The 25,330-nt window shown below is 50.7% G+C and overlaps 1 protein-coding gene across 2 annotated transcripts; it reads left to right on the top strand.

The window, feature by feature from the left end:
* Positions 1-89: 89 nt before the first annotated feature.
* On the top strand, positions 90-23,532 carry NFE2L1 (NFE2 like bZIP transcription factor 1). Of its 2 annotated transcripts, none has more exons than XM_032965596.2 (5): positions 90-1,724; positions 10,651-10,860; positions 13,389-13,475; positions 16,163-16,330; positions 16,776-23,532. In XM_032965596.2, the coding sequence occupies exons 1-5, from the start codon at positions 1,107-1,109 to the stop codon at positions 18,648-18,650; spliced, it is 2,958 nt and encodes a 985-aa protein (XP_032821487.2). In that variant the 5' UTR covers positions 90-1,106; the 3' UTR covers positions 18,651-23,532. The 2 variants fall into 2 exon arrangements, with proteins under 2 accessions (XP_032821487.2, XP_032821486.2); XM_032965595.2 differs by having other exon boundaries at positions 16,160-16,330.
* Positions 23,533-25,330: the final 1,798 nt, after the last annotated feature.

The following is a 25,330-nucleotide window of genomic DNA, read 5'->3' as shown; positions in this document are numbered from 1 at the left end:
TGCCCTCAGGGCGACTGTAATATTTAAATTAAACCATGGGGTGGGTGGGGAGGGCATAAAAAGTAAATAAATTATTAAGGCGGGGCGGGGGGGCACGACGACTTCCGCTGTCAGTGTTGAAGGCAAATGCGTGGTCGCCTTTGTCAGGGCAGGCGCGTTGGAGGCTTTTTAAGCGAAGCGCTACAACAATCGCACCTTTTGCCGTGTTGATTATCATTACTACTACTATTACTACTACCCATAAAAGAGGCAATCGCATTAAGTGTAAGTCGCTGCCTCACCAACCCCCCCGCCCTCCCTGTTGTACAGAGGGCGTTCGCGGCTGATGCGTATCGGCTGAGAGGGCTGCGTTACGTTCGGCGTGGACCCGAGTGTGGGGAGGGAGTGGGGTCGAGCCCGTGGATTGATCCAGAAGTTTTGGGAAGCCCCCCCCCCCACCGGTCCCCATTCGCCTCCTTTGTGTGTGTCTCCCCCCCCGCTACCCTCTCGCCCGCGTGTCTCTCTTTAATGAATCGGACATCGCTGGCCTGTATACACTACACGTTTACTACACGGGAGTCGTCTATGTAACGAAAGACCGGCCATAATACGCCTGAACAAAGAAGCAATAAATACGTAACTGTTACAGGAAGCAAGTCACTGGTAGTCGTGGTAAGAAGCTGGGGGAACGGGAGCAGCAGGAGGATTTAAACATCAGAATCAGCAACTGGGATGAACGAGCAGCTTGAAGGGCGTCTTCACAGCACGTCTTGACCGAAACGTCAGAATTCTGGAGGCGAACAGCAGTGGTAATAAGGAGCATCGGCAAAGGGGGAAGGAGCCAGCATTCGTGGGAGGAATCAGGAAGGCCATATAAAGTCACGGCAACTGCACGAGAAAAAGGCGGAGGCAGAAGCCGGCTGTATAAGAAGAAGCAGGAGGAGGAGGAACAACAACTGAACAAACAAGAAGCAGCAGCAGCAAGACCAACCAAACAACCGACGACCACCAAAGCAAAGCCCTACTATCAAGAGGAAGAGTTGTTAATAGAGCAAGGAGCGAGAAAGGGCAGCTTAAGTGCCAGCCGCCACCGTCAAGAGCCGCCAGCGATCAACAACACCGGCAGCATGTACCCGCTGAAGAAGTACTTCACAGAGGGCCTTATCCAGCTCACCATCATGCTCAGCTTGTTACGCATGGACCCGGACACCTACCTGATGGGAGGGCCCGGTCAGCAGCACCACCACCACCACCTTCACGACCTGCTGCTGGTACAGGGCTCGGCTCACACCCGGCCCGGCTGGGACGCGACACCCGGCTTCCTGGGGCCTGGTCTGGGTCTGGGTGGGCCCGGACCAGCCCTGCACCCAAAGAATCCCGACGCGGCCGTCCTCGACGGCTTCTGGGACATGCGACGCCTCCTTGACGAGGTTCGATCCCTCGATCGGATTCGAGCCGGCACCACGGACATCGCAGCGTGGCTCGTGCACAGCAACGGCGGAGCCTCGGGCTCTCCGACGTCTTCGGCGGGCGTCGAGACGGAAGCCGGCGGCGGCGGCGGTGTGGGTGGCGGTGGCGGTGGTGATGTGGAGGTGGTGGGACAGGGGCAGCCAGGAGGAGGTGGTGGTGTGGTGGTGGTGGAGACCCGGACTACTGGGCAGGAGGAGGCTCGTGCATTGGAGGAGAGGCCCTTGGCGGCTGGTGCCGAGGCCATGCCGGTGGGAGGCAGCGAACTTACGAAAGAGGTATTCACACACGCACATGTCCACACACACACAACACGCACCGTGTAGGGGTTTCAATCGTCGGTTCATTCATTCGTTTGTCTTTCGTTGATTTTGCCGTCGTTTGCAGTCGAGCCGGAATCTCACGGTCACGCGGATTTTGATTTATTTCGAAGCTGAACGCGATCCGGGCCTTGTGTGTCGGTGTTTGAATGGGGCGTCCCCACCACCACCACCCCTCCGATGCATGTCGGATTGTCATAGGCGTCGCTTGGTCTACAGCATTGAGCATCCCGAGGGCCGCGTGTGTCAAAATCTATTTTACACTCCGATCGATGATGCTCCCGATGGTCCATGCACAATAACGATAGTAGGTCGTAGTCCACTCAACACATACGTCTGCACGGTGCAATCATTTATCACGATTCTCTTAACCCCTACCAAAGTCACCCAAAGCAGCAGGATCAACAACGGCACGCACAGAAACATTAACCATTTTAACCGCACGCTGTCTTACGTTACTTTTCTTTATTTTAAATCAGCCCAACTCGTTTTGAACATTGGTTACGAAGCGGCCTTTGTGTGCTTTATTTTGATGCTTGGCTTTAAACAACCATAGGCCGATGTTGTAATGGGAACGTGTTGCGGTGATTGATCGCACGCCTTCAAACAAACAATAGTCCCAATAAATCCCAACGTGAAGGGAACGATGAAAGATCAAAAAAGTGTACAGTATTGCGACTGCTGCTGGATAACATTTTATAATTGGATGGTATTTTAGATATTGATGTCACAGTCCCATCAAAATGGCTCCCTTGCTCTTTGAGTCGATGGGGCGCCACTCCCCCATCTCTCTCTCTGCTGGTGACACTTGGGAGGATAGTGGTGACCATTCCACATTCCTCTGGCAGGAGTCACTTCAGGCATTGACTGACCCTCTGTTAGCACCGTTTTTGACTGTATGACAGAACCCCGTTCATTCTTGACAGGTCTGAACATCGGTGCCTTCGTGGTCGGGTATTGTACCGGTGCAGCCCTTTGACGATCCACTGCTGGATGAGGGCGCCTCCCTACAGAGTTGCGGGTCGTGGGGAGTTATTTGCCCATACTTCACCATTGCTGGCCATTTGTGGGTTGGCGAAGGCGGGGAGCATAGAATTTCAGTGCAATTTTAATTTTGCTGCACGTGGCGTCTGCTGCCTGATCAGGTAGCAGCAAGCGGCCACCTCGAACTATAACAACGGCCTGGTTTGTGCTTGGTGGTCACCCATCCGAACACCACCCAGGCTCTCAAGGACCTGCTTAGCTTTCGAGATATTGAAGGAAGCGTTGCAGGTGAATTGGTCGTGAGCTTGTAGATAGATACATTATCATTACAAGAGGCGTTTTTCACATTCTCTCGGGGTATTGTATTGCAGAACTTTTGCTCCTGTAGATAACAGAGCCGTTGATTCATTGCTCTTGCAGAGATCACAAAACGATTAATCTCGTAATCTTCCAGGTGGTGGGTGTGTACAAGTCCTAATACGCTCCCCTTGTGTACATGCCCTCTGTTCTCCCTTGCTCAAGAGGTATTTTATCAAAAGACCTGCCCCGCACCCGGTTAAATACAGGACACCGGCCTGAGCAAACATGTTGAAGAATGGATTATGCTTAATTGTTATTTATGTAACGTCGAGAAGAGAAACTTGCAAGGGAAACAGTGTCCACTTCAACCACATAATGTAGCCTGGGGCAGAAAAGCGATAATTTATGCACTACTTACTGTCCCAGGCTCCTAAAAACCATAAACCCGAACCCTCACCCACAATCCTAAACAATGTGACCCCAAACCCTAAACCGTATACCCTGAATGCTAACCATAACCCTAAACCATAACTCCGAATACAAACCTTAACACCTATCCCCTAATCCATAATCACAAAACCATAGCCCTAAACCCTATCCCACAATCCCTAACTCAAAACAATCCCCAAACTCAAACACTGGGTCATATCTCCCCTGGGCTGTGAACCTAACCCTGCCCCCCTATTAATCTTAACAATAACCCTTAAACCTTTCTTGGAAATTAGAGGTGAGGCTTTGCTTAATATTTAACCAACTGAAAACCAATGATGAAAGAAGAGCTGTGGTTGGATAAAACTCTGATCGGTCTTTTTTTTTAAACCTATCTCAGCGCAGTGGTTCTTGCAGGGGTAACTGTGCTTCGGTGGTGGCACGGGAGAAAGTTCGCACGATCGCATGCTAGAGGTGTGCTGTCACATTTCATCTTTGAGAAGTGGTTTGGCAGGCAACACATTATTATTATTTGTGGGCCATTAGGATCACAGGTTAGGGCCAATTAACAATGGGCCTCCACTTTAATTACGCGGGGCCCTCTTTTTGTTCCTTTATAATCGGCTTAAATAATGCTTCAAGACTCCTGCAAATTATCACTAAGCCACGAGAAACGCTCGTAATTGCACAGTCTGAAACAGATGTGAACAGAGTTGGTTTGCATAACATTGCATAAGTCTTCGCGCCCGTCCGCCCGCCCGCCCTAAGATGCACGTGTCGCTTTAGTGGTGGTGTTACCTGCCTCTTGCAAAACATTGTGGTGCGAATAGTTTACACGCACACACAACACTCCACGCATCACACTGGCCGTCATCCACCGCTGTACCGGCAAATCGCAGGCTTCTTCAACTGAAGTGCCGGTGCATTTGTTTAATTAAGCGGGGGGGGGGGGGGTAGTTTCCTGGTTCACAATGCGCGGGGATAATTTGAGTACAAGGGATATTTTTTGTACAGCAGGGGTGGTAAAAAAACGACCGCCTGATTGTGTGCGGTGAGTTTCATGGCCGTCCTCCAGCTTTAGTTGGTAAAGAAGAAACAGGGCCTCCCATTCAAGAAAGTGAGTTTGATTCCTGGTCTGGGTCAACTTTGGGGCCCCTTTTGTCCTCTCCACGGTTGTGAAAGTGAGCACCACCTAGCCACACACATCACAAATGTGTTTTGAGACTCAGTGGCTTTTGACTTGTCGTAAATGCACTACACTACGAACCCAGCGACCTGAGTTTTATTCCTGGCCAAGGCTAGCATCAGTGGTTGCGCGACATCTTAACCGGTCCTGTGAGTAATATCTTAACTCCCACGACTTATACGGCATGAGAGGTAGTGGGGGAGGGGTAGCCTTGATCCAACAGTGGATTTACAAAGGGCTGTCGTTTTAAAAGATTATCATTAGACACCAACATGGGACTGAAATTAATTAATGGTATGTTTAATAACCAGGCACATAAACAGGCGTTGGCTTTTGGTCAATTAGTGGTGCGTCAAAAAAGTACACATTCAGCTCTTAATACATCATCATAAACATGCAGCAGTGTATAGACGGAGAGCTATACGTCAGATCTTGTAATGGGAAAATAGGCGATTTGAAAAACAGGATCTTAGCCACGCTGGGTGAGCGCCATGCCCTCGTTCACACAGACCCAGCACTAACCTCCTCAAGCCACCCTGTCCACTTTTGGCGAGCCGGAGAGGATTACAATAAATGGCTGGGGTGCATGGTAAACACTCACCGTGTTCCTGCCACCACCATTTGTGTGCGTGTGTTTACGAGTCCAAAAGTGGAGCACTTGACTCGCTGCTGCCCTCATGCAATCCGCCCCCCCCCAACCAGATTCTATTGGTGGGTGCCCCGGACGTAACTCATCCAAGTAGAACTCGATGCCGAAGTTACTCCACCCTGGCTATGCGTAGGTGTCACTGCCGCAGTCGTGGGCGCAGCATTGCGTGTGAGTGTGGGCGCCTTTCTGGGGTAGTGGAGAGTTTGATTCCCACACAGTCGACACCAGTGACGATTATGTGAACGGGTCGCGGACCTTCCCTAGGTCGACTCGACCTCAAATGATTAGCTGGTGTGTAAATATCACCACTGGGGAAACCAAGGTTTCCGTGCGTGGTGGTGGCCTGCCACCCCCCCCCCCCCCCGTGTGCCGTGTTGGCCTTCATAGGTGCTTGCTGACAGCACTTTCCCCAACAGTCTTAAGGCTATATGGGGGAATTTTGTCTTTCTGCGCATATATCTCCTATACCCTGTGAGGCACCATGGCAATGTTTATGGCATTTATCACCAGCAGTCTGGCAACAACTCTTACTTGCGACTGGATTGGAACTGGCATAGAGTCGATGAGTCCTGAGGGGTAGAGCGGTCGCGCAAGGGTTGGCGGATCAGTGCTTAAGACGACGTCGAATGGCAGTTTTGTTGTACTGAGGGCCGCAGAACTCGATAATTCAACGACGTCTGTCGGGAGGACTTTCCTAACAATACTTTATAATATATTGATATGGGATTAATTTATTGATCAAGAACGTCGCAGGCCTTTTTCGAACCTGCACTTTGCGGCAGATGGTACGCTTTGGTGGTTCTCGCCGACGAGAACACGGGAGAGTGGGATTGGCCACAGATCCCTTACGGGGGGGGGGGGGGGGGGTCTGCTCCCTTGTTGCCTAGCGCGATGATGACCTCTAGATTGTCTGGCAGGCCGTGGTAGCCTTGGTGACAGATTGGGAATTTTCTACAAAGTGATCTGTGATGTGTTTTTCTTTTGGGGCAAGCCTAGGAACAAAGGACAGATTGGGAATTTACCACAAGGTAATCTGTGATTTATTTTTTATTTTTGGGACGAGCCCACAGAACAAAGGATCCTTCCGTCTGCGTGAAGCAGATGTCCCTTAATAGCTTGAGGCTTTGAAATGCGAATTCTCCCTGGAACAATGGTTGTAAAAAAAACAGCCGGTCTGAAGTGGGTTAGGATTAGTGTTGCTTGTCCCTGTGGTCAGTGTCAAATTTCCATCATGTGACTGCTGGGGAAAGGCAATGTGTCTATTGCGAACACATTCAGCGTTAGCTCTCCCCCCCCCCCCCCCCCCCAGGATGTGTTTCAACGCAGCTTGATATCGCAGCCCATCTCCTCCCGACCGCGAACATTCAGCCAGCCAATCGGGTTACGTTCTCGTGAACTAGCTGGGGAGGGCTCTCGATTTCCATTGGTTGCTCGCTTCGTAAAAGCACCCAGTGATAGGAGTGCGGTGTTGTCAAGTCAGGTTGAATCGTACTGCTGCATAGGATTTCGTGCGGTTGTGCCGTGCACAGCTGTGCTATGGTTTGGTGGGTTTTTTTTTTAGATTGTGGTTGTGTTGCGCCGTGCGGTGTTGGTTTACCACGACATCCGACTTTGCTTTTCTCCCGTGTGCTGGGAGCCGCTTCAGGAAGCGGCTCGCGTCCTCGTTATCGTGAGCCCGCTCCTGCAGAAGCTCCCAGCACGCGGAAGTGAAACGTCGGATGTCCTTCACCCCCCCCCGCACATCCCAATTAGCACGGTTGGCTACATATGGTGCGAAAGAAGTTCTACATGTATATATACGTCCGAGCAACACGCAACGGTGCAACCCGAAAACGCAGCGGTGAAATCGTAACGGGGTGGGGGGGGGTTGCTGGGAGAAAAGGTGACGGTTGTTGGGTTGTTTAAACAGATAAATAATCTTCCCCTGGCCAAGGGTACAGGTTGTCATCGTATTGCACCATGCACTCGCTGGCTTTGGCATGGACCAGTGAGTGGACTCTGCCGTCTTCCAGCGTTACTGTCACGCTCCCGGAGGCGGAATATATATCTGATTCGCGGATAATGAGCAATGTATAATTTTTTTTTTATAAAGTGTTTAACTGGTGACTGGCTGCTATAAATTGCCACGTGATAAGCCACTTTGTTGACCTATCAATTGTGGCCAGGTCACTTCTGAAAAAGAGATGTATAGCTCAGTGGGCCTTACCTGGTAAAATAAAAAAAAAGTTTATAGTAGCTTTAGTTTTATTCAGACCACTGGGCTGGTATTTTTGGCAGCCTAAATGCAAACTTTTTTGTTGTTCAGATTTGTTCTAGTTGTAAGCATAGGATTGACTAATATTCGTGGCAAATCTCAGTATTTTAGCCTTTCTATAATAACATTTTTAAAGGCATCTGCCACTCTTTTTCACCATCATGCATGTACAAGAGATCTTTTTTTTTCCTGCCAAATGCCCCCGTGGCTCAGCCCTGAGAGGTTTCCAAGGACCAAACTGCCACAAGGCAACATGGCACGATTGGCTTGCTCCATATCCAGATGTGGTAAAGTAACCGAGGCATTTTCTGAGTGCCAGTTAAATACCCCAGTGTGGTTGGAGCTTGTCCATTCATTCCATAAATATTTGTTTGCTTTATGACTGACGGACCTTGGCTGGCTTTACCAGGATGTCACAGTGACCTTTCGTCATGGTCTCCGATCTCAAAATAGAAGGCTTTCTCATAATTAGTAGCTCCTAAATGTATGAGCGTGTCTCGCATCTGAACGCCGTCTCGCCATAAACAACAAATGCTTTAGTAAAAAAAAATCCATCACGTAGCCATGATTAGTCCATTGCTGGATGAAGGGCCCCTCCCTGAACTATGATCATGCGATGTGAACAATCCAACCAGCAGCTGATGTTGGCTGAGTTGTGTGTGCCCTCCTTTGGCTGCTGTTCTGTCATTAGCCTCAAGTCTCTGGAATCCATCCCTTCCAGCAACGTGTCCTACCCCCAAGCCAACCGAATGCTTGTGTTCTCTAATTCAACGTGTACTCTGTCTCTCATTTGCCCATAACTGATGTAAATATAAAAAAGCACTATGGTGTCAAGTCTGGTACAAAAAAAACTATTCAAGTTGTCTGCATCGTGATTTATTAATGTGCCCAAAAATGATCTCGTGATGGCTTCAGCCTTAATCTTTACTCAGAAACGTGTACTATTTATATCCATTGGACATGTTGACACAGAAATATTAATTGTAATTTAACTTGTTTTCACAGGGAAGACACGCCGATTGTTTAAACGGTTTACGTGGGATATTTGAACAACTTTCTGAGCATTTGTTTTGTACGTATGTTGGAACAAAACATTACATGGTGCCTGGAGAAAATGAAGCATGCGCAATGGATACATCAAAATCTCTGCATGGATAGGTTCAAAACTTACCATCTCTACTCCCTCACAAAGAAAGGCATCTTAGTTACCAGGCATAACTGACAACCAAGATGACTATAATATGAATGATTGTTGAGGACATCTCCATCCCTTACCAGTTATGAATCTATACTTCAGCATAATCAAGGGTTTTGTTGAAGTAGTAACGAATGTCACGTTGCGTTTGTGACAAAGCTCGCTAAATTTGCTGTGTCAGGTGGTGGCGGGTTTAACGACACATTTATGTTCACGTGATCTAACCCCAAAAAAACCTTTATGGATAATATTAGTTGTGAAAGCCTATTACGTGTTAAACATACTCTAGCACTTTCGACGATAACACTGCCGTAAAACAGGAAAGGATCTCTGCTGCGAAGAATGAACATTGCCCAAAATGTCACCTATTATATATTTTTTCTCTCGATTGTCAGCGCTATTTTATGAATCCGTGAGTGGGCTCCTGTTTATTTGTGCCCCTTTTTAAATTTTCTAACTCCTTTAAATACTCCACCACTGACCGGTAACGGTGTAAAGTATCGTCATATACAGTATATATAAAATCCACTGATCGATTTGTTTTAATTTCGAGACTGACACATGATGGGTGTTGCCCTCCACCCCCCCCCGCTCCATAGCTTTGGCAACACAACATGCCCACAAACGTCCACACACACACACCCTTTTTCTGTACCTTCGACTGCACACAAAGGCATCGACTCTCTCGCACGCACGCGGGCACCAAAGTCGCCCCAAGTCAAGGGGTGGGGCACTGCAACTGCTGTTGCTGAGCGTTGAGGCTGTTTTCTGGGCGACTGCCCCCCCCCCCCCACGGTGGTGTTGTGGTTTTCTTTTTTACCCGGCAATCTGCCCGCCGTTTCTTAACCCACCTCCGTCGTCATTGGGACGGGGGGGGGGGTGTCCACCTGCAAGCTGTTGTGTAACCGTTGGCCAAGGAAAACAACAAGGCGGCAGCCCATCCCTGTCCGCCCCCATAGGGGTCTGCCTCGCGGACGTTTCTGCCAAACAACAAAAATAGCTTTTTGTTGCTTGGCTTGGTGAATCTTAAGGAGGGACGGATTTTCGCCGGATCGGAAGAATCCTTGTTTCGTGTTTTAGCTCGACTGCGGGGGCGGCAGGTTCGACGCAGCGTTGCGACTTCCGTGGAAGTTGTTTTAAATGGAAGTGTATTAAAAGCTTTCTTTGCCAGCGTTTTGGATGTTCCAGGAACTGAAAGTGGATATCCATTATCTGCCGTTTGATATCACATGGCGAGTTATTTTGGCATCGACAAGCTTTGTCAATGATGTCATCTCGATCTTGATCACGACTTGTAGTTGCGCGAATCTGAAACGCATACATGCGTGTGCATGTGCCCGGCAGTATGAAGTGTCTCTGCTTGTAAGGGAAACTTAAAAACAAACCCCACAGATGACCTGTAAACAAGTTGTGGCCTGCCCTGGGTCAAAGTAAAATTACACATGGGGAAGGTGGCGTGACTATTTATACACCCAAATGACATCATATCCTGTCATGCCCTGTCTGCTCAACAACTATGGGAAGAGCAAGCGTTGGCTTGGGGGAGGCCTTCATCTAGCAGTGGAAGCGATCACGGCAGGCGATGAGTGTCGCTCTGCAGCAAAGTGTCTTATGAGAGGCTGGTCCCTTCCAGAGAAATGTGGAATTTACACTGGTGGCTGAAGCTTTCCATTAGGAAATCGGCTCTGCTCCATTGTGCTTTTTGAGCAGACTGATACACTTGGTAACTTTTTACTGCTTTGCGGTAAAGTAACACGCCTAGAGTGATGTGATGTTCTCTGGCGCAGGAGTGAAATGGTTTGGTGCGGAGGGGGGGGGCGAACGTTGGTTTTATGCGTGACACAAAACCTCGCTAATTAATTGGCTGCTTTGCGCGTTTCACCCCAGGACCTGGACCTCATCGAGGTGCTGTGGCGTCAGGACGTGGACTTGGGCGCGGAGCGCGTTGCCTTCGACTCGCTGCACCGCCAGCGGCAGGCCAAGGAGGAGCGGCTCCCAGGAGCCGGTGGCGGTGTTGATGGCACGCACGCGGAGGCGGTAGACGGGGAGACGGGCGAAGTTGTGGAGGGCGGAACGTCTGATGAGAGGCTCGTGCAGGTGAGCAGCGTGGGCGGGGGTCCCCTTGGGAGTCGTGCAACAACAGCGGGCTAATTTTCCCCGATTTAAAATAGGTGTCTTGCGCCCACGGTTAGGAATTTGCTTTTTTTTAAAAAGCCTCGGCAAACTCAAGTTAGCTCTGCAAGTTAGCTCTGCGTCACTTCTCATCTCGGCCCATTGCAATGCACCCCAACTGTAGTCCCAACCAAGGGGACACCCACAGGTGGCAGCAGTCCCTGGGCTGCACAAGGTGAACGACTGGACATCTGTGAAAAAGAGCTTTATAGCTCATCGGATTCCTCCAGTATAAATAATAAATTTTCTGATTGTGAATGCTGCCGGCCTGTAAGAAGTGGGGCATGGGTCTGTCAGTAGGGGGGTGATGTTGCAATGTGGTTTTTCCCACTGAAGTAATTTTGTGATTAAATTGATCAAATTTGGCAGACTGTGCATCATTCTTTGGTCAACACACCCACGGTCAGTTTAACACGTAGTAGTAGTAGCAGTAGGCTTTCACGACCAATATCCATATTAAAGGTTTTTTGGGTTACATCGCGTACATGTAAATGTCGCACAACCCGCCACCACCCGACACAGCCAATTAATAAAGTTTGTCACCTAAAGAAAAAGTGCCAATTAGTTACTACTTCAGTACACAAGTGTGTTGGGAGAGTAAGCCCACAACATTTACACCCGCAGTATTAACCAGGGCCGCCGCTGGGCTCCGACCTGCAAAACCTCCACATCAAGCGGCAAACACGCTCCAGCTTGGCCATGTACCCGCCGTAAATTGCGCGTGTGCGAGACACAACGATTAGTTAACGTTTACATAATGTAGCTGAAGTGAAAAACTGTGTTTAAAATGACAGTTTTTTATGCAGGTATTATTTAGTGGGATGGGACCATTGATTCACTACACTTGAGTAGTACTTGGTTTATTCATAACTCCGTCTATGGACCTCTAGTAGTAAGTCTACAGGTCCCTACGTGCATCTGTGGGTCACTGCCTAAGTGTAAGTCTACGGGGTCTATGTATGCCTATGAGTGTCCATTGGAGGCATAAACTTGGATTCACTACACTTCTACTATACCTTTAAGTTACCAGGTAAGGCCCACTGAGCTTTATAGCTCTTTTTCAGAAGCGACCTGGCCACAAATGATAGCTCAACGAAGTGGCTCATCATGCGCAAATGCATTGCAGCCAAATACAACTGAACACGTGTTGTTTAAAAATGTGGAGGTAAAATCTGGAGGACCCAGAGAAAAATCCACGGGACCACGGGGGGGGGGGCGGGGGGGAGAGAGACGCCAACTCCAAATATACAGCAGGTGTCAGAGTCGGGCTCGTACCCACGACCTCCTGTACAGCAGGCGAAGTAGTCAGCTATTACTGGCTCAGTGTCTCTGACCCTCGAGCCACACATGCTACCTGCTCAACGAGGTTGAGAAGTCCCCCTTAATTGCAATTCTGTTTAGCAAGACGGCTGACACTTCATGAGATGAGCCACACCCCTTGTGCTTTGAAACCGAGCCTGGGGCGCGTGTTGCTAATGAACGAGTCACCGGGAAAACGGCCGATCTCATCAGATCCTGCAAGCTAATCGGGGCTTGAGCCTCGATGGTGCTTGGATGGGAGACCATCATGTATGTATCAGGAGTTGTAGGCGCCCGATTCGTATATGGCACGGTTGGCTACGTACCGTGCGACAGAAGTTCATCATGCGTACATTCATAGGCAACTGTGGGTTGCTATGATGTGGGGCAACAAAGGCCATTGCAGCATTTAATTGTCGTACCGCATTTGCTTTTCTCCCAATGTCCGTGCTTCTCGTCAATTTGCCAACCCCGTATCGGCCAGCAAGTGCGGTCAAGGTGTGGTCTAATAACCCACGTGGACCCGCACGGCGTGCGGAGGCTTTCATCCAGCAGTGGACTGGCATGAGTTCGGTAACGAAGATTTTATTTCAGCCGGGTTCTTGTCGATCGAGTTTGGCGACCCTGAAAATGTTTCCTCACCTGGTACGCTCCATCCAGTATAACCCTGTGTGGCTGTGGCCATTTAGAGACACCGGGAAAATATTTCGGTGGGATATTAAGCCCTGGGTGTGTTTGTGTGCGCAGGCACAACAAAGTGTCTCTGAAGAAATGGCATCCTGTGTGGCAACATCACAATGTATTGCTGTGTTGGTGCCACTCCCACAGAGGGAGCGGTCGCGCAGCGGTTACCGCGCTGCGCTCACAAACCCGGTGACCAGAGTTCGATTCCTGCTCACGACCAGTAATTTTGGCGTTTATCTGAACCGGTCCTGGGTCTCTCCAAGGTCGGGCTCGGCTTCAAACGAGTACCTGGTTCAATGTGTAACCATCGCCACTCGGGAGACAAAGGCGACGGGCGTGGTGCTGGCCACCCACCCCACCTCGTGTGCCGGCCTTCATAGGTGCTCGATCATAACAGCACTTGCCCCAACAGTCTGTTAATGGTATATGGCGGTGGGGGGGGGAATCTTTGTCTTGTGTCACTCCCACAGCCCGCGACTTTGCCAAGCGAAACGTTCAGCCTGGACGAGTGCCTGCAGTTGCTGGAAGCGAACTTTCCCTTCGGCGAGGGGAGCGAGGTGAGGCACTGCGTGTGATGCCAGATACGGGGTTCGCGTTCTTCACCTTCCCGAGGCTGCTGCGGCGGCTGCTGCTATAAACCGAAAAAAGTTAACCATTTTTATTTTAGCAGGTACGTCCCACTGAGCCCGGTATATAACCGGGTTTTTAACTAAAACCCTATTATTTGCAAGAAAGCCTGTGGCGTGGTCGAGCGATTAGTGCGTTTGGCGCTCATTGAAGAGGTTAGTGGTTTGAGCCCAGCGGGCCGCCCTGGTGAATTATTACCGCGGGTGTATTAAACTGAAGAAATGTGCGCAGGCCGCTTCGCAGTGGCCGTCAAAGATCCTGCGACGTTCGTCAAGGAGAGGTGTCAACCGTTGAGCAGCGGCGCACTCCAAATTTACCAATTTGGAAAATTATCACGCACGTTGTTCGGCTGGGTAAAAGCCACAAAGCAATGTGTCAACCCCCCCTCCATATTTGTGTGTGAAACCTAGCACCTTTGTGGTAGCCTTGCACTATAAGAATGGCAAGAATGTCATATTTACTCGATTATTATATCATGCAGTAAAACCTTGGATTGTGAGTAACTTGGCCTGCGAGTGTTTTGCAAGACGAGCAAAAATGTGAAATATTTATTTGATGAGCGAGGGTCTTGCAATACGAGTAGTACGTATACGCTTTGTCTGCCGAGGGTCACGTGATCACAATTGATATACGAGTGCTTTGGATTACAAACACGTTTCCGGAACGAATTATGCTCGCAATCCAAGGTTTTACTGTATTGCGATTCATATAAATATATATAAATATATATAGAGACGGCAATAAAGAATAAAGCTTTAAAAAAAGCTGCCACCGAAACAGAATATTACAAGCCAATTGAGCTCTAGGAGCGTAATTTATTAAAATAGATATTAATTTTAGGGGGCCCCCTAACAAAAAATGCGCGACAGGCTATTTTGGGTGACGCATTACATGTGACCTGCAATCACGTGGGGAGGATACTGTGGTTTGCCACCAAGTGTTTTAGTGTGCGAGGTCTTCGCGTGACTCCCCCTGATTGCACGCAAGAATCCATCAATCTTCTCCCCCCCCACCCCCCACCGGCGGTTCGATAACGCCTCTGATTTGTAACCAGGTGTGGGAGCCCTTTGCACCACCCAGAATTTTGAAGGCATATTTCTCTTTAGTCCTTGACCACACTCTGTGTGCCGTAGGGGGAGGTGTAAGTCTCATTGTGCGGCCGATTGTTGATTTTGAGGATGTGGCCCGACGTTGGTCCTGTGTGTGTTTTCTTGAAACCACCTGCTGGGGGCAACATGGTTATCGGCGGCGTTGCGGTTGGCGCACTGCGCCACGAATCTACTCCGTTCGTGTGTGTATGTTGAACTTCTTTCGCAATGTACGTAGCCAACTGCTAATCGGAGGTGCGGGGAGCGGGGGGGGGAGGGGAAGGCCAACAAACTAAACACGAAAAGCAGTGCTAAAGACATGAGTTTTCAATCTTTGATGGTTTAATAGTGCATAGCTCCAGTGGCTTCCTAATATCAGACAAAAGAGACCCACAGAGACCCACAGATACATCGTACGTAGGCAACTGTGCTAATTGGAGGTGTTGGGGGAGGGTGGGCAACAAACCAAACTCACAAAGCAGTTGTCAAGGAAGGTGCAAGGCTCCCCATGTCTTCCTATTATATCGGAAGGATTACAGGCCATGATGACGAATATTTGAACGAGTGCAAGGGCCACACCCACCCCAGGTCGACTCGGCCTTAAGTAAATACCTGGTGCAGTGTGTAAACACCAGCACTGGTGGTGCTGGTGGCCACCCCTTCATCCGGCCCGCCAGCCTTTAATTGGTGCTTGCTATAAGGGCGCTTGCCCTAATGGATGGAGTGCGGTAGGTTACAAGGGAGATCTTGGTCTTCTTTCCCCCCACCCGCTGGTTCCGCCCGCCCCCCCCCCCCCCCTTCTAATGAGGGATTTCGAAACAGACATTAAATTGCAATGAGTGGTGTTCAAATTGTATCGCCGTTACAATATAAGAAAGGGGCCTTGAGTTTTCATATGTTGGCAGCTTTCAACGAAGGTGTTCTGAAGGAACCATCGTTTGAAGGAATACGATTCTGACCGATGGGCGTGGAAAATTAATGATGAGATTTACGTGGGGTTGGTTTCTTGACTGTGCTCTGCCGAGGCCATCGACGTCATTCGTGAGTTGATCGACGTGGCCAGGGGACCCTGGGCTCAAAAATGTTGAGCCGGCGTCGCTGAGATTCCCAGTTCAATTCCAGGTTTGTGCCGTCCAGCCGTGATTAAACCGGGCTTTCAACTGGAGCGATCTGATGGTGTCATCCCAGTCACAATCTCAAGGCCCCTTTCTAATATGACGTTATTGAGACCCATAGACGTATACACAAACCTTTAGACTTGCATACTCATAGGCTTAGATAGACCCATAGACTTACACGTACCCCAATACCCACAAACTTAAACAGGAAACTCATAGACTTACACAGACTTCTATGCACTTGTTCATGTAGATACTCGTAGGCTTACGTAGACCCATAGGCTGAGATGATATCGAGATCCATAGGCTTCCATATGATCACCAATGAACTGCCCAACAAACAAATCCAGTAGCAGTGACTCGAAAATTACTGACAGTGGCGGCGGCGGCGGTGGTGGTTGTGTGAAGCAGGTTGCCGTGCCACCGCAGCAGCAGCAGCAGCAGCAGCTGCCGCCGCCGCGCGTTGACCTGGCCCTGCCGACGATGACAGTGGCGGGGGTGGCCGATCGGGCCGCCCCTCCTCGCTCGACCGCTCTGGACCGGCACTTGCAGGAGCTGCTCTCCCTGCCCGAGTTTGAGGTGAGGACGGGGCAGCTCTTCGGGACGTGATGGCGCGCGTCCCCTACGTCTTAAATGTCATACCCTTTGCCGTTCCCCGCTGAATTTCGGAATGTGCAGGGGCTTCGCGTGAATTTTATTTAGGGAGGCATACCGCCATTGTTTTTAAAGGCACTGTACTGTGGCATACGCCCTCCCGCATGGCCTTGTGGGATCCTTGGTACGTCTTCGGATGGGAAGACGTACAGATAAGCATATTTTATTTTATGTACGTACGTACATGTACGTCATCAGAATGGGAAAGGTTTAATTATCATCCGGAAACCCTCCGTGTGGTTCCGAGCTCCAAACTGGGTGCGCCTCTCTCTCTCTGTGTTCCGGCCTTAATAGGCGCTCACCGACCGCACTTCCCCCAGCAGTCTGTGTAACGCCACACGCTGCGTGGATCCTTTGCGTCCGCGCGCAGGCGCTGGCGGCCACCAACGACAGCTTCCCCGACGCCTACGACTCGGCGCTGCTGCCGGAACTCGCTGGCGACGCGGGGCCGCGGGGCTCGCTGCTCCTCTCGTCGCTCAACGCCTCCTCGTGCCCCATCACCCGCGACGTCAGCCTGCACGACGCCGCCGCCACCGCGGGAGTGGCCGCTCGCGACGAAGCGGCCCTCCTCCTCGCCGCCGCGGCCGCCGCGGCCGCGACGAGGAGGAGGGACGCTTCGTCGCGAGCCGCCAACCCCGTTGCCCGGGGGCCCTTCTCGTCTCCGCCGTCGTCGCCGTCGTCGTCGTTTTTCTTCAGCAGCGGCTTCGAGGCACTCGACCCGTGCCACTCGCGCAACTTCTTCCGGCTCGACTCGTCCGACGTCGCCGACGTCATGGACATGGAGCTGGGAGCGCCGCTCGCGCCGCGCCTCTCCTCCGACCTGTCGGACGAGGCGCTCACGGGGCTCCTGGACCCGGCCTTCCTCGACGAGCTCAGCCTCATGGATCTCACGGACGAGGAGGGCATGGACATTGTCGGCCCCGCCGCCCCCCCCGCGGTCGGCAGTTGCTCTTCTTTTTCCTCCTCTTCCCCATCATCATCATCATCATCCTCCTCTTCCGCCTTCTCTTCCTCCTCTTCCTCCCCAACCGGAGGGGTCGTTGCCGTCCCGACGCCGCCCCGTTCCAACTCTCTGCTCTCCGCGTGCGACGGAATCTCCAGCTTCTTCGGCGTCCCCACGATGAGCAGGGAGCAGAGTGGTGCCGATGCTGGGCAGCAGCAGCAGCAGCAGCTGCAGCTACAGCAGCAGCAGCAGCAGGGCGAAGCGGGGGAGATGCTTGGAGCGACTCAGCGCACAAGCCTCTGCGCTGAGCTTGACTCCGACTCGGGCCTCTCTCTCGGCTCGAGTCCCCGCGCCTCGTCGCCCGGCTCGTCCATCACGGCCGGTGACGAGGAGGACGACGAGGAGGAGGAGGAGGAGGAGGGGGCGGTGGGCTACAGCGACGGCGAGACGATGGATGTGGACTCGTCCTCGGACGACGACGAAGACGACGACGACGAGGAGGAAGAAGAGGAGGGCGCCGTCGGGGGCTACCAGCCCGAGTACCGCAAGTTCTGCCGCATGGACTTCCGCAACCCGGACAGCTTCCGCGCGACGCCCTCGCTCGACCACGTGCAGCACAACCACACGTACAACCTGCAGGCCGGCGTCACGCCGGCGCAGCAGCAGCAGCAGCAGGGCAAGCCGTCGTCCGCACCGTCGCCGGTTTCCGCGTCGAGCAAGGACCGTCCGTCGACGCGCCTGTCCCGCGACGAGCGCCGCGCGCGTGCCATGAAGATCCCCTTCTCCACGGAGAAGATCATCAACCTGCCCGTGGAGGACTTCAACGCGCTGCTGGGCGGCCACCGGCTCTCCGAGCCGCAGCTGGCGCTCGTGCGCGACATCCGCCGGCGCGGCAAGAACAAGGTGGCGGCGCAGAACTGCCGCAAGCGCAAGCTGGACACCCTGCTGACGCTGGAGGGCGAGCTGGCCGCGCTGAGGCGGCGCAAGGACGAGCTGCTGCGCGAGAAGCTGGAAAGCGGGCGGGCGCTGCGGGGGCTGCGCCTCAAGCTCGGGGAGCTGCACGCCGAGGTGCTGGCTTCGCTGCGCGACGGCCGAGGCGCCGGCCGGAGGCCGCTGAGGCCGGCGGAGCTGCTGCTGCTGCAGCGCGTGAGCGAGGCGGGGGCGGCCGGGGCGGCCGGCGACGATGGCGGCGGCGCGGAGGCCGCAGGCGCGACGGCGGTGGCGTCGCGCGACCGGGCCGCGTCGGGGCAGAGGCGTGCGGGCAGCGGCAAGAAGGGCAAGAAGCAGGAGAAGAAGGAGTAGGCTGGGGGAGGGAGCGAGAGCGGTCGGGTGACAGAGAGGCCGATTTCATACAATGAGCCCGAACGGCATCGTGGGTGTGTCGAGCCGCAATACCCCAACCCCTCCTCCCCGCACGTGCCGCCACAGGGCTCGTGCGCGTGTATGTACATACATGTATGCCTTCATCCAGCAGCGGATTGATCACGGCTGACGGCGATGACGCTTCATATATGCACGGCGGTCCCTGCTTCGGGCGGAAGTGCGACTGCTATTTGAGATATCGCAGCTGTATAAGCGCCACGGCAACTGTGCGGTTACTCCCGGTTTTGCCCTCATTAGGGATCATCAGTACAGCGTAGCCCTGCTTTTACCCTGTTGCCACGATTGTGCCTAGGGGCCATCGTCATAGAGAAGGAGGGGGGGGGGGCGCCTTATCCTGACAAACTGAGGGGGTGTGGAGGGGGGGCTGTGTACAATAAGGGACTGGCGCAGCACGGGGAGGGTGGGCTTGGTGTACATGGCTCTCGGCGGCACTGGGAATCCCCCTCCCCCGTCCCATTGAGTGGAAAGCATGCGAAGGCGGAAACACCAAAAATGCGAGAGAGCGAGCGAGGAGAGACGCGTTGAGCCGGCCCCGGTGCACGTGTCGCTTGCGGCTCTGACCGGGAGGGGGGTGGGGGGGGGGGAGTTCCCTGACGGGCGGGAAGGGGGACTGTTTGGCTTCGTCCTACGTTCGGGCAAGCCCAGAGAAGGCCGGCGTTGTGCCGTCGCACCGCGCTCCTCTTTGGCACATTCACGAGCGAGTGGGAAGAAAGAGCGACCCGGCCTGCGAGTGAGGACGTGCGAGTGGGTCTTGGCCGTGCAAGAATGTGTATGCCGTGTCCCTGTCGTTGAACGTGCGAGTGTCTTTCATTGTGAGCGTGTGTGCGCGCCTGTGTGTAAGTGCGCGCCTGTGTGTAAGTGCGCGCCTGTGTGTTGTGCCTGTGTGGTAGTGCAACGGTTAGCGCTACGCTGCGCTAAAAACCCGGCGACCAGAGTTCCCACTCACGGCCAACACCAGTGACGATTATCTGAACCGGTCCTGGGCCTCCCCTAGGTCGACTCAGCCTCAAGTGAGTACCTGATGCGGTGTGTAAACATTGCTACTGGGGAGACAAAGGCGACCGGGCGTGGTGCTGGCCACCAACCACCTCATAACGTGCCGGCCTTCAGAGGTGCTCGCTAAACAGCACTTGCCCCAAAAGTCTGTTAAGGCTACACGGAGGATCTTTGTCTTGTCTGACAACGAGCATGCGTGAGTGTTTGTCTTCGTATGGGGGAGCGGTGGCGTAGTGGTTAGTCCACTGCGCTACCAACCTAGGCAACCCGAGTTCGATTCCAGGCCACAGCAGTCATCGGTGCCGATGTTGATATCTGAACCGGTCCTTGGCCTCGCCGAGGTCAACTCGACATTAAATGAGTACCCGAGTGCAGTGTCTTAAATATCAGCATTGGGAAAACAAACGGCAGTCAGGGCGTGGTGCTGGCCACCCACCCCCTTCGTACGCCATGTCGGCCTTCATATTGTGCTCGCTTGACAGCGCTTTCCCCAACGGCCTATGTAAAGTTATAACAGGGAGGAAGATCTTTGTCCTTTGTGTGTGAGAGCGAGCGTTGTGTGACATGTGAAGTGTGTGTGTTTACGTACATACACATTCGTGTATGTACGTGTGCACGTGCACGCGTTTGTTTGAGGGTCCGCACGAGTGCGTGCGAGTGCGTGCGTGCGAGTGCGCGCCACAGAAACTGCCTGATAAGGCTTGAAGCCAGGGGCTTGGCAAGTATGCAAAAACAGCACCAAGTACAAGAAAACGTTAATTCTGTTTATTGTTCTTTAGTATCGATGCAGTTTGCGTCGGGTTTTCTTTTTGAAGGATGAAAAAAAATGTTTTTTTTCTCTCTCCGTAAAGAATATCTTTGCTTGCTCCTCCAGTTTGGGATCTCGTTAATTCACTCGGCATCGCGAAACTAGGGACTTTTGTTACTGCTCTCCCTGGCCGATCTTTTTTAATTTAATGTTCCGTTATTTTCAATTCGTTGTGGCTTTCCCCACTTGACAAATGATGAGCTTGTCCGGTGTGGTTAAGGCCCCTCGTGTTGTGCGATGATGCATAATGCTTCAAATGTATGCGTTTTTATTTTTTGTAAATATTTTTTTGCCGATTCTTAGGTCATTCGAGAGTAAATTATAGTGTCATCAGGGACGCAGTTTTGTTTTGAGTTTTTTTTTGTATTTGGGTTTGTGCCTGCGTGCGTGTCTGCGTGGTGAAAGTCCACTGCTTGTTTAAATGTAAATACTCTTTACTTTTAGTTAGGTATATTATTGCACTGCTGGCCATGATTTATGCTACTGATAAATACTTTTCTGAATACAATTACAACCGCAGTACACGAGTATTCCTTGCTATGTGGCATTTTGGAAATAACCAAGGGGAATAAAAACGTTATTTAAAAAAAAAGTCTCATTTCGTAAAAATTCATTGTAAATCCGTATACTGTACATAAAATAATCCGTATACTGTACATAAAATAATACGATGTTCTCGTGCGTCCGTGTGATAGGTTTCTTGAGCATGGTTGAAGATAAATGGACACAGCCAAGTTAGGTTTGGCGTGGAGTCTCTTGAGATCATTGGGCTTACGAAACTATTCAAGAAAATCGCACAATTTAAATAACTGCAAGCAGCACGTGTCATTAACGCTGCCTTATGATACATATACGGTATTTTCTCCTCGTTTTTCACAAACTTGTTATCCGCGATTTTTGGCTTTTATGCAAAGTGGCATCTGGATCTCTGCACCACGACTGCGTCGAAAGAGAGGAAAAGTGATGAGGTAAAGTGAGATAACGGGAACTTCATTTACAAACTATTATTTAATGCTTCAACATTTATTTTCATTTTATTTATTATAACCGAAGTTTTTGTGTAATCATTTTCATTTATGTATTTAAAGTAATTCATAGAAAGATTTAGGTTTTCGTAGGACAATATCGTGTGCGAAATGAGCTACTCACGAGCATCTTCGGACGTGGCTCTCGGGAATGACGAAGGGAATGGACGTACGCGATGCTCGCGTGTTTTAGCAGTGGCCGTTAGCTGCCGCTCCGTTCTTAGTCTCGACCAACCAGCCATCATCCCTGCTCGTGATGTCTCCTGCGAAAACCCACTTCGCTTATCGCTTTTTACGACCTCTAACTTAAACCTTGACTAAAAGCTTTCGTGACCGCAGGAATTAATATTCTTTGGGTCTTTCGTTAAAGTCGCGCAGATAGGTTCAAAGAAAATAACAAAAAATAACATCAGGAAGGGAGGTTAGCTTCTAACCCCCGAACGCTTGTCTTGCGATCGAAACGTAGTTTTTTGTTTTTTTTATTTACTTTGAACCTATCGACGTGACTTTACCGAAAGACCCAAAGAATAGGATCTCTAACTTGCCAAATTTCTCAAATCCATGTTCCTATCTCGGTGCACATCTGCTTTTATTTGTTCCATTTTCTTTGTCAAGTTAGCAGAGGCCAACCAACCACATCGAGTGCACACCTGGTGTCGTGACAGATTTTAAATTTACAAGGCAGTGTTAATGATGGATGCGGTAGATTGTGAGTTGTGTTTTACAAAGCACTTTTTTTTACACAAGTGACTCAACTTGAATCGGCTTCTCACGAACTTGAAATTTGTCGGTTCGTCAGGCTTGGGCAGCCCACGTCTGCTTCCAATTTGCTCTTTCCATAGATATAGAGGCACGTCATTCTGGAAAATAATATAGTAACGCCATCTTGCCTCGAGTAAAATCAAGTTTTCTTGAAGGTATAAAACTCCACGCAAGTTAATATTTTTCAAAATCAGCGATCATCGCTCTACTGCTCAACTGCTTGCCGAATTCCCCCCCTAAACCATCACGCGAGCTCCACTCATCACAGCGGCTTTTGGCTAAACATCAAATAAAGACGGTCACCGCATCGCGTGCTTTCAGATGCGCTTCGGCGGCCGTCTGGAACGTGCTTCTGATATTATGAAGCCACTGGGAGCTTGTGCCTTTTAAATCTAACATTGAAAACTAATTTCTTTAGAACTGCTTTTTGTGTTTTAGTTTGTCGTCCCCCCCCTCCCCGCATCTCCAATGAGCAGGGTTGGCTACGTACGGCGCAAAAGAAGTTTTACACACGTACAAAGTAGTTGCTAATCCTTTGTCTTGTACAACAACCCGTCTGGCGTCTGCACCCTTGAGCTTGTGCCCCTCCATCATTGTCTACCACTCCGCCGTCGGTTTATCTTGACGTATTCTGCCCAGACCCACGTTTGAATTTATGATAACTTGGCAAGAGGCACCAATATGAACTCAACTTCTCTGGCATAAAATGAAAGTTGATTTAATGTATTAGCAGTGATGCACAAAAACAAAACTAATACATTTGTCAACACTGATTTTTTAAATTAAAATAATTTCGGATGTTGAGGGCAATGGCCCAAAACGTCACCAATTACTGTATATATGTATATTTTAATTTAAGACCACATTTTTACTCTAGTACAAAGTTATGCTGCTAGCCACGACCTACATAATCCTCCTATACTGAAGGAATCCGATGAGCTACAAAGCTCTTTTTCACATGTCCATTAAAAAACAAGTTGGCAAAATTCGTTTCAGAAGAATTCGCATTCGTCAATAAAGCTGCCTTAAAAGAGAACATATAACTGGCGTTTTCATCGCAGGGTTGCCTGAAACCCGCATCTACGCAACACGTGCAAACACCACTCCAGTGCTGTACATTATCTGTACATCTGCAAAACGCATTTTGCCTTCGCACCAGCCAATCCGTCGCTACTCTCCTAACTGCTAATTAAATCTTGATTTGAAGCTTTCGTGACTGCAGGAATCCATACTCTTTGGTTTTCGGTAAAGTCACGTAGGTAGAAAATAAAACAAATCACGATGTTTCGACAACCACAGCAAGAAAATGCTTAAGTCGGCGTGAGAGCTGCCTTCTCCCCCCCCCCTCTCTTACCTATATAACCCCTTGCCTTCTCCCCCCTCTCTTACCTATATAACCCCTTGCCTTCTCCCCCCTCTCTTACCTATATAACCCCTTGCCTTCTCCCCCCTCTCTTACCTATATAACCCCTTGCCTTCTCCCCCCTCTCTTACCTATATAACCCCTTGCCTTCTCCCCCCTCTCTTACCTATATAACCCCTTGCCTTCTCCCCCCTCTCTTACCTATATAACCCCTTGCCTTCTCCCCCCTCTCTTACCTATATAACCCCTTGCCTTCTCCCCCCTCTCTTACCTATATAACCCCTTGCCTTCTCCCCCCTCTCTTACCTATATAACCCCTTGCCTTCTCCCCCCTCTCTTACCTATATAACCCCTTGCCTTCTCCCCCCTCTCTTACCTATATAACCCCTTGCCTTCTCCCCCCTCTCTTACCTATATAACCCCTTGCCTTCTCCCCCCTCTCTTACCTATATAACCCCTTGCCTTCTCCCCCCTCTCTTACCTATATAACCCCTTGCCTTCTCCCCCCTCTCTTACCTATATAACCCCTTGCCTTCTCCCCCCTCTCTTACCTATATAACCCCTTGCCTTCTCCCCCCTCTCTTACCTATATAACCCCTTGCCTTCTCCCCCCTCTTTTACCTATATAACCCCTTGCCTTCTCCCCCCTCTCTTACCTATATAACCCCTTGCCTTCTCCCCCCTCTCTTACCTATATAACCCCTTGCCTTCTCCCCCCTCTCTTACCTATATAACCCCTTGCCTTCTCCCCCCTCTCTTACCTATATAACCCCTTGCCTTCTCCCCCCTCTCTTACCTATATAACCCCTTGCCTTCTCCCCCCTCTCTTACCTATATAACCCCTTGCCTTCTCCCCCCTCTCTTACCTATATAACCCCTTGCCTTCTCCCCCCTCTCTTACCTATATAACCTCTTGCCACGGCAGCTCTTCCACCTACTTCAGCATTTTCTCGCTGTGGTTGTCCCACCTGATGACGACTGCTTGTGTTGCGATCGAAACGTCGTTTTATTTGATTTCTACCTACGTGACTTTACCGAAAGTACCAAACAGTATGCTAATTACATTTATTGATTAGAATTAAATATTGCTAATTAAATATTCCAGAAGATAAAGGCATGTTGGTAAGCTTTGCATAAATCCACGGTGTATTATGCATGGCATAACTTGTTTTATTTTCTATCCGTGCGCCTCCATGCTTGGGCTGCTGTTGCATACCAGTCAACCCATACGGTTTACCCTGTATTCTTGTACAGGGAAATTGAGTTTTCAGGTACAGACGGCGTACAGCCGTTTCGATACGAGCAAAAAAATGTTTGTCTATTTGTTTGTTTCTCCCTTGTGATTGGACTTTGTAGGATGAACGTTGAGATTTATAAGGGGCACGGGGGTGACCAATACGGTCTGAATTGGTCTGTAATAAGGTAGGGCACTGATCGGGGGTTGACAGGTTTGCTGTGGCCAGTGGCCACCATGTATCTGTAAAATTGGTGCCCCCATCCATGGTCATGTGACGTGCTCGACTGCTTCCGCCAGGTTGCCACGTGTCCAGCCCCCAAGGTGAATTATCTCGTGAAGGCTAAATAATTATGAAACGGGAGCATTTGATCAGATCCCTCGGCTGTGTGCGTCCGAGCTCATCGGATC

The sequence above is a fragment of the Petromyzon marinus genome, chromosome 34, assembly GCF_048934315.1.
Source record: "Petromyzon marinus isolate PM22_M1 ecotype Great Lakes invasive population chromosome 34, UKy_Petmar_22M1.pri1.0, whole genome shotgun sequence".
In the NCBI taxonomy this organism is placed as follows: Eukaryota; Metazoa; Chordata; class Hyperoartia; order Petromyzontiformes; family Petromyzontidae; genus Petromyzon; species Petromyzon marinus.
Note: the sequence above shows the minus strand (reverse complement) of the source record. Positions and strands in the feature narration are given on the sequence as shown.